The following is a 10,386-nucleotide window of genomic DNA, read 5'->3' as shown; positions in this document are numbered from 1 at the left end:
ACGCTGAAATGAAAATGGTCCATTTCTTCCGTTTCTCAGGACTCTGCTCTTCTTCAGTTCTCAGTCTAAGGGTCAGAATCTCCATCTCAAATATTCCATTCACAATTTGTATGCTGTCGTTAGTTGTAGTTAGGGCTGTGTATTAGTAAGAATCTGGCGATACGATACAAATCACAATACTAGGATCACGATACGATATATCATGATATATCATGATACTGTTAAAAGGGCAATTTTTTTGTTTTTTTTAAAAAGATTATTTCCTGGAAGAACTGAATTCACCAGAAGTCTGCACAGATACTAAACACATTTTTATTTGATCACAACAGGATCTAATGTTCTATCACAAAATGTTTGAGTTCAAACTGAAATCATGTTTTACAGACATTACAGTTTCAGATCCTGTTCAGATGTTCTGTTAGTTCATACCTGACATCATAAGATTATTTTTGTGCAATCCAAACAAAGGAACCAACATTATTTAATAAAACAGTGTTAAATAATAATAAGATATAAAAAATAAAGAAAAACAAAAACGAACTTCCACCATATCTGCATTTGAATAAATACCTAAAAATGTCAGTACAGTACTTTTTAATATCGATACAGTATTGTGAAATTAAATATCGTGATATATTGCAGAACCGATATTTTCGAACACCCCAGTTGTAGGTGGTTCTAACCTGCACTATTTTTAGGTAACAGCCTTTTCACAGGCAGCTAATGGTGTTTTAAACAAATGTAAATATAGTATTTTTAGATACTACTCATCTTATTATTGTGTATCTGTTGTATCAGTTTTACTATAGCTTATCTTCTATCTATATAATAACACTGGAAGGTCTCTGTGTGTGTGTGTGTGTGTGTGTGTGTGTGTATCGGCGTGGCTCTAAGACATTGAAACATCATTGAGAACATCATTGATCACCTTAACTTTACTTATATCTATATAAACTTTGACTAATTTGCACTCTAATAATATCCACATAAACAGATATTCTCATAGATCAGGTCCCTGTACACGCCCACTCACTGTATCAAATTCCAGTTTGCACTCTGTACATATTACAATATAAATCCACTGTCAATCCCAGCCCATTGTTGTCCTTGTCTCTAGTCGAATGTTTGTTTATATTAGGTCCATGTTTAAGTGTGTTTGGGTTCATGTTGTGTTTGGGTTCATGTTGTGTTTGGGTTCATGTTGAAATTGTGCATCATGAGCAAAGAAAAACCGAAGCCAAATTCCTTGTATGTGTTCACACACTTGGCCGTTAAAGCTGTACGAACAGACTAAACACCACTTCTTGTGATGCTTATTACCACAGTACTGAGTCAACAGTAGTGGCTTTTCCATTCCCCCTCAAATTGCGCAAATATAACTTGCGCATAAAAATTTACCTAAAGGAAAAACGACAATTTTGCCAAAACTCTCATTTTTCGATTAAAAGTTTTTGTGCTGGCAAGAAGTGTCTTTTGGGTGTAGCACAAATGGTATATCACGCAAAACTGCAATGGAAAGACCTTTTTTTTAAAACTACAGTCAGGTGAATTAAAAAAACAGACGTTACAACAAGCGAAGAAGAAGAAGAAACATGTCGAAGAAAAAACAAACCCATGGAGTTGGATCAGTGACAGTGACACATGGGTTTATGTTCAATTAAAGAGAGATTTTTCAGTTTTCTCTGTTTTTGGTATAATAACCCTCAACTTTAATCCAAGCTTTTATGAACATCTACATGACCAATAAATTAAATATAGGAAAACACCTGATTTTCACTTAAAATGCAAAATACAGAGCATAATAGTAGCATAAATGGTGATAAATTACTTAAGAAAGGTTAAAAATAGAGAAAAAAATCATGTGGGAACGGCCACAGAAGTAGCACTGGGTCTTTATGGGTTAAAATAGATGCATCCGATTGGTTGAATTTGAAGAGGGCGTGTCATGAATATTGATACTATTCTGTGATCATGCATTCTTTATGCAAATCCCATTGAGACCGCAATGTCCAAGACCAAGAAAAGACCGAGACCAAATGAGTGGAGTCACTAGTCGCCTTTTCATTGACCCTCAAATTGCGCAAATATAAGTCGCGCATAAAAATTTACCTAATGGAAAAATGACAATTTTGCCAAAAGTCTCATTTTTTGATTAAAAGTTTTTGTGCTGGCAAGAAGTGGTGTTTTTTAGGCGTAGCGCAAATGGTATATCACACAAAACTGCAATGGAAAGACCTTTTTTCGCAAACTAGAGTCAGGTGAATTTAAAAAAAAAACGGATGTTGACGGACGTTAAAACAAGCGAAAAAGATGAAGAAACATGTCACGGTATGTGTGGACACAGCAGGAAACCCAATCATTTTAGAATTTAGTATGAGATAGACGAGTAATATATAATAATAATGACTATATCTGTAAATCAACACCATATTTACGTTCGTTGCCATGTTTATGGAATGACTTCTCGTGTCATCTTGTGATAATAAATAAATTTTCGCATTTATGATTTAATGGAAAAACCGACATTACGTACTTCTGTTTTTTCGACATTTAGTAAATATCGGTAAAGTTTTGCGCAGATGTCCAATGGAAAAGCAACTATTGACAGGTGACCTCTGCACATGATATATAACGAAGGCACTGATTGGCTCTGTGGTAACAGACGAATGAGAGCGGTAGTCCCACAGGACTGTGGACACTAAAGAAAAAACACTTCATCTTTGCTGTTGCCCACTGCACATGTTTTGGCACAGCTCCTTAAACTGTTTTTAAAAACCACAAAAACAACTCTGTTAGTGTAGCTTAAGTGTAATTGTAATCCCTTCTTCACATTCCTCCCAAATGACCGGAAGATCATGAGTGAATCCAGTCGAACATTCAGTGGATGAAGTTCAAACCACACAAAAACAGATGGGAGTGAATCCCAGTCAGTGAATCCAACCCACGTTCACCTGGTGCAGCCGTGAACCGCTGGTTCTTGGGTCCAAACATTCGTCTGACCGCAGCGGTGGAGATCATGCGTTTGGAAAAGGTGCGGATCAGGTTTCAGGTAATCTCCTGTAACTAGACGGAGGTCCTGTCAAGTCGACAGCAGCCTGGAGAAAATCGAACTGAATAAAAGGGGAAAAGCAAAAAAGGACAACAGCTGGACCTTGAAAGTCTGGTTTGTTTTCTGAGCTGAACTTGAGTAGAAACACAACCGTGAGTTTAACGTCAGTGAGGTCAGTTTGTAGCTCAGCAGAACATTAACAATAGGCCTTTACTTCTAATGGTCCATATCTGATGGTTTCTAACATGGAAATGGTTCCAGATACAGAATTAATATAGTTCCTATTGAGCACTGATATATGGACTATATATGGACTTCATTTGGGTCCATGACCTTTGACCTTGAAGGGTCAAACTCAAGGTCATCCATGTCTACATTTCAACACTCTTCTCCAAAATACTAGTCAGATTAATTTCACATTTTATATGTAAATTCTTTGGAACAATGTTTACAAAGTTTGTTCACAGTTTTAAGATTTTGACAAGTTTTTAATTATAACAAATTTACCTTTTACTTTTAATGGTCCATATTTTGATGTTTATGACATGGAAATAGTTCCAGATATCAATATAGTCAATACTGATCACTGATAGAAGCCATATATGGACTTTCATTTGGGTCCATGACCTTTGACCTTCAGTGAACTTGAAGGGTCAAATTCAAGGTCATCCATGTCTACATTTCAACACACTTCTTCTCTGAAACTACTGGTTGCATTAATTTCAGATTTTTTGTGTACATTGTTTAGGATAATGTCTACAAAGTTTGTTCACGGTTTTAAGAAATTTTGCTTTTGAATTTTGATGAATTTTTTAACTATTACAAATTTAACTAACTATTACAAATATACCTTTACTTCTAATGGTCCATATTTTGATGTTTATAGCATGGAAATGGTTCCAGATATCAATATAGTTACTATTGAGTTCGTACACATTTTTCAAGGTCAAATTTGAGCATTTTTAAGGCTCATTTTCACCTTATCACTGGGGTCAAGTACATATCTACAGGTATACATGAACTTACAATTATTTTTTTTCTCTTTTTATCACAATGATGTACATTGTATTGTGCTCTAAACATCTAAAATTATGTTTCATAACTGCAAAACATTTAGAAATTAAAAGAAAACACAAAGTTTTATCCTAAAAAGGGGAACCCACTTGGCGTTGTTCAGACACATTCCCACCGAGACAAAGATTAAGAGAAAAATGTACCTGGAGTCGACCTGAGAACACCTGGGAATTAACTGTTTTGACATAAAGTTGTATTCCTTTGAATGTATCACCTCTGTAAGTAGCTTTGGTTTGAGTTAATATGAGAAATCAATCAAACAGTCACATCAGAGTTAGAATTACAAGCACTTAAACTAAAATTCAAGCACTTTTTTTTCTTTCTCTCTCTGTTTCTTTCTTTCTTTCGGATCCCCATTAGCTGCACCATAGCAACAGCTGTTCTTCCTGGGGTCCTTACAATAATCTTTACAACTAGTCAATGCAAATAACATACAATATAATCATACAACACAATTTTTCACATACAACATAGCATGAAAGAAAACAAATAACAGTCAAAATACAGACACGACAGCTCCTTTAGGTCAGCAGTGGTCTAGTATATACAGTACAAATATTCAGTTAGCCTAAGTTTCAATCATCTATGGTCAATAGTTGCTTCTTGACTAACTTCTTGAAAACACAACATTGAAATTCATGGATTTTCAAGGATTTCAAGCAATTGTACGAACCCTGATCACTGATAGAAGTCAGATATGGACTTTTGCCGTGTTTCCACTACGTGGTATCGGCTTGACTCGACTCAGCCTTTTTGCGTTTCCATTACGAAAAAGGACCTGGAATCTGGCACCCGGTTCTAGTTTTTTGGTATCACCTCTGCCGAGATTCCAGGACTGGGGACCAGATACTAAAAGGTGACGTGTAAACACTGCAGACCACTGATTGGTCAGACAGTCGTCTCTGTGACCCGCCGTTTCACAAAAAACAGATGCTGAAGTTGACAGTAAATATGTCGGTAGGTGAATCCACATGATGACAGCCCGTAAAACTACACCATGGTTTGTCGAGGAGGTTCAGATGTAAAAGTTCAGCATGAGCTTGACGAGACAACACGCAACGAGTGAGTTTATCAGCAACTCTGAGCAGACGACACGGAAGTAACGCGCCGCATCGCTATGACGACCAGGTACTGTAAAGTTGACAGTATCCTGTAATGGAAACGGTCTGCAGGAATAGGACCTGGTACCTGAGTCGAGTCAAGCTGAGGCGAGTCGAGCCGGTTCCACATGGTGGAAACGCGACATTTGATTGAATTACCGTACTTTCCGGGCTATAAGGCGCACCTGACTATAAGCCGCAGGTGTCCACGTTGTCACATGAGATATTTACACAGAAAGATGGTAAACAGACAGATTATTTAAGTATTTATTTCCACACTTTAACTGCTTTTTTCCAAACAGAGGCTGCACCACGGCAGTAAAACGGCAGGAACAGCTGGTTCAAAAACCCAGAAAAGTCACTGATCTGTATCTTCATCTTCCTTCTGCTCATTAAACCACTGCAGGCGTCTTCTTCAGTGTCGGAGTTGAACAGCCTCAGAAAGACTCCGTCACACTCCTTCTACGTCTCTCCTCTGTTGTTGCTCAATGGCACTTCGGTGCTGCAGCTCTATTTCCTTCTTTACAGACACATCGATTGCTTTTAACTTAAAAGCTGCAAAATATGCATTTCTTCGTGTGTTTTCCATGATGAGGGTTTGTGCATGACACACAAAATGATTGTTAAAAGTTAAGATTCAAACTCCTCCTCTTCATCACCTCTTCCATCTCTCTGTCTCACTTTTGTGCTTCCTGCTCGAGCGCCCCCTGGAGGCCGTTAGCCCGTATAAATCTGTACTCGAGCTGCATCGTTGTATAAGCCGCAGGGTTCAAAACAAGAAAAAAGTAGCGGCTTATAGTCCGGACAGTACGGTAGTTGAGTTCTCCTCCAGTGAAGGTACCACCCATGTCCTCCATCCAGACCACAGGACTAGAACATAGAACAGAACCCGACATCCTCACACATTCAGATAGTTTGGTTCTAGATTGAACATGACGCTGACAAACAGGAACACTGGTCGTGTTTTTGTCTTACTCTGCCTCCGTTTGTCTGTTCAGGTGTTGTTCAATGAGGAGAAGTCTCAGTACGTGAAGCTGGACGTGAAGACCATCGGCCAGAAGCCTCAGAAGCTGCAGTGCATGGAGGGATACGGGACCACCCCCTCCGCCGGCCCCCACCCATTCCACTTCCTGAAGCCCTGCCAGGTGTCCGGCCTACTGCGACTGGACAAAGGGACGGAGCTCCAGGCCATCACCGGCGCCTCCTTCAGGCTCCACCCGGTCGGAAACACCTCCGCCTCGCCGCACGTCTTCAGCATCTTCAAGGTCAACTGAGGCTGGACCGGTCCGATCTGGGTCGGAACCGCCCCAGGAAACATCTGAGGACGACCCGACTCATTTGTTTTCCAAAGGGATGAGTGTTTTCTTTGCGGGACATCAACACTGCTGCAGCCTCGTTCCAAAAAATGTTCATTTGAAAGACGTTTTGTGGAAGTTGCTGTGGATTTTCTTCTGGGCAGCGGTGCTGTCTTGGAATGCAACGCAGACTTTGGATTAAAACCAAAGCACAAAGCGGACGAAACGCCTGGAATCGTCTGAGAGAACAGATGTGATGGAAAGTGCTCTGCAGATAAGGGCTGTGTATCCTTGGACCTTCATCTTAGTCTCCATATCATGTAACAAACTGTGCTTTTCTATCAAAGACGTCGACAGTAAAGCTGTGCATGCACCTTCCACTTTGATATCCTCCACGTACTGAGAACACGCCAAACCCTGTCAGCGGCCTACATGAGTTGTCAGTAATGTTAACGATGCAGCGTCTGTTTATGTACGATCTAACGAATCAATAATTGCCTTTTTTTTTTACTGATCTTTTCAATGCAATATGCTGCGACTGTGTAAAATACCTGCAAGCCTTTCCTTTAATATACTTCACATACTATTTAAATATGTGCATAATAAAACAAGAGCTACTAGAGAAGGGGGACACTTTAAGGTTTTTTAATAACATGGATGTGAATTTATGCTGTTTTCAGATGTCAGATTAGATTGTGAGATATGTCATGAATGAGGCCTCGTACTGTCGACTTGGCTTTGCTTCTGGAAACTCAGTGAGTTATAGTAAAGCACAGAGCTTTGAAAATATTGGAGGTTCTTCACTTTTTCCTTCCCTTTAAAAAAACAAAAAACAAAAACGTTTAAAGGCATATTAACCATTATTTCCTTTTTTTTTTTTTTTTAAATCTCGTTCATTCAGTAGTTTTGTTCTTTTGATTAGTTAAAAACTACAGCTCTTATTAAATACTACACAGATTTTGGTTATAAAAATATATTGATTGGAATATTCTGCATTGCATTATGTATAGAATTATTTTTAAGTACATGTAAATGAATGATTTATTGTATATGAACATTCTAATCTTTTGAAAAAGTGGTAAAAAAAAAACCCCACTTTAGTAGGTTTTTACTCCCATGGTTTGTCTACAGCTTTAATATTAATGGATTTACTGCCTTTGAATAACAGAACTGTTCTCGTCAGGATGCTAGCATTTTGATATGCTAACGTTAGCATCATTATCAACCCAAAATCGTGACTTAATACCTGTAAAGCCTTATAATTGTCATTAAAATCAGCTGTATTTTGAGTTTAGTACTATGTAGCAGATGTTCTACACCAAACTAACACTGACAACATGAAAAACATCGAATATTAGTCTATCCACGATGTTAGCCTTAACTTAGCATTAGCATTAGCTGGAGCCTCTTACTGAACCTCTGGCATGGTTGTGAAATTGTGAACTTGTTTTCTAGCTCTGTTGTGAATTTAGTCCAATTTATTTGCTTAAAAATCCAGAAATGGGCTCTGGAAAAAGCACTGAAATGACCAAAACCTTCATTTTTTTTATCTAAAGAGGCAGTTTGTGTGTATCTTGTTGTCTTCACAATCTTGTTAATGTCAAAAAATATCCCAAAAGTTTGGTTTATTTAGTTTTTTATCGACATGGATTGAAAGAAGCGGTGGCACATCATATTCCACAAGGATGTACTTTCATTTAGTGTTAATTTCATTCAACATTAATTATGACTTGTATTGTGTTTCTCAGAAATGCTGTTTGTTCTGTTTCTAGAGATGAAACTCCTTCCATTTTCTCATATGCTAATTCTAGCATCACTATCAGCTCTAAATGTTACTTCACTTTTTTTTTTTTTTTTTTACTAAATACTCAAGGAACTATTCGAAAAAAACCTTCTGATTATTAACCTATTAGCACTGTCACTGACTACATTATGGTACATTATGTTAGCATTAGCGTGAACCTTTAGCATGGTTGTAAACTCTTCTTTTGTGGCTCTACTCTTATTTATTCACTTAAAATTCACAAAACCAGCTCTCCAAAAGCACTAAAATGATAGTTAATCTTTACTTTTAAAGCAGGCATTTTTTATGTATTTTATATACATCACAATCTCACCAAAATCCACAGAAACTTCTATTATTTCGTTTATTTATGTTTACATAGAACCATAAAATAAATTGTAGTAACTGAATTTTCTACTCAGCAAATGAAACACAGTAAACTAGTATTGTAAACATAGGAAACAAAACTTTTAACCATAAGTTTTTTAGTTTGCCATTGTTAGTATTATGTAGCATTAGCATTAGCATCACCCTCTCACAGAGCTTTAGCAAAGTTGTAAACTCTTGTTTTTGTGGCTCTATTCAATTTATTTCCCTCTGACATCCAGAGAAGTTTGGGATGAGTCTTATTTAGGAAAGGTTGCACACTAAACTATCACTGTGAACATGTGAAATATATTTTTAAAAAAAACTCGGACAGTAACCTATTAAGCTAACTTTGTCCCTGTTATCATTAGCTTAACCCTCTCACAGAGCTCGGGCATGTTCTTCAAATCCATTTGTTTTTTTACGGTGCAGAAATGAGCAAAGTAAAAGCACTGGTCAAATGGAATGGTTTGTTGTTTAGTTGTAGGAGTTTGAAACATTTTTGCTAACTTGGCCATCTTTGTTAATGTCATGCAAAATAATTCAAAAGCTCTGGCTCTGTGATTTTGTCGAGTCAAAGAAAACTCCAATATTATATTTTATAACGCATTCAAAACTTATTTCATTTAGTATTAATCACATCAGGCTCTTTTTAATATCTTTCCTTGTCATATTTTAAAAGGTTGTCATTGTTAGCATTAGCTTACATTAGCATTGGCTTGAGCTTCCCGCTGAACCCCTAATATGGTCATAAATTAGTTTTTTCTTGTTTATTGTGGCTCAAGTTGAATTTATTTGCTTTAAAATCCAAAAGTAAGCTTTGCAAAGATCACTGAAATGACCAAACGTAAGATTTCTGTCCAAGGAGGCTGTTGTTAGATATTATGCTAACTTGGTCTTGGTACTAAAATGAACCAAAAAGTTGAGATTGTTTGGATTCTGACTGACCCATTTTTGTATTGAGTTTACATTTAATAATATTCCAAATGCGTCTGCCTTCATTCACAGTGAACGTCGGTCAATATTAACATTAAATTCTTGACTTCTGTGCTGTTTCTGAGTCTCGTCGTGAGGCTGGTTTTCCTTTTTCTCCTTCCATTCCTCTCGTACGCTGCTGTTACATTCCCTGCTACAATACAAACAGTGTGTATTTCTGGCCGTGGGTTTCTGCACTCCCACTCTTGTTTATAAGTAGTTTTTGTGGACGGACCACAATGGTTTCTCCTCAGCACTTTACTGCAGCAAACGTAGGCTTTTTAATTGGAGCCAAACATTCATGTTTTAAATGGAAAATGATGGGATTTGGAGCGTAGACGTGTCGTCCTGTTTGATTTCCTCATCACTTTCCTCTGGTTTTGCGTGGTGGTCATCCTCCCATCACCCCATCATCCCCCCCCCCCCCCCCCCCCCATATCCCTCCCCCCCATCAGCGCCAGTCAGATGCATGTGCACAGTCGTCTTTTTTCACACTGGCAGCGTCTACATTTTCACTTCCTGAATCTGAACCTGAACCACATCGCTGAAAAAGTCTTTGAGGAAAAAACACCCCCTTCACACACTTCCCTGCCTCGATTCCTATTTTTCTAAATGTCAAAGTTTATTACCACCTCGGAAAGTCTTGTGAAGTCTTGTGAAGAAGTTTTTCTGTAAAATGATGTACGCAATGCCTGGATATTTTTTTTGTCTAAACTCATTTATAATAAATGTTGAGTAAACTTC

General features: G+C 37.7%; 1 protein-coding gene across 1 annotated transcript in view; it reads left to right on the top strand.

Annotated features, from left to right (window-relative positions):
* tnfsf12 (TNF superfamily member 12) overlaps positions 1 to 10,386 on the top strand; it is a 28,294-nt gene extending 17,908 nt beyond the window's left edge. Inside the window, exon 6 of the mRNA XM_030162956.1 lies at positions 6,222 to 10,386. Coding sequence (XP_030018816.1) covers positions 6,222 to 6,497 — 276 coding nt within the window. The 3' untranslated portion in view covers positions 6,498 to 10,386. The remainder of the gene's footprint in view (positions 1 to 6,221) is intronic.

The sequence above is a fragment of the Sphaeramia orbicularis genome, chromosome 18, assembly GCF_902148855.1.
Source record: "Sphaeramia orbicularis chromosome 18, fSphaOr1.1, whole genome shotgun sequence".
In the NCBI taxonomy this organism is placed as follows: Eukaryota; Metazoa; Chordata; class Actinopteri; order Kurtiformes; family Apogonidae; genus Sphaeramia; species Sphaeramia orbicularis.
This window is presented reverse-complemented; position numbering and strand designations above follow the sequence as displayed.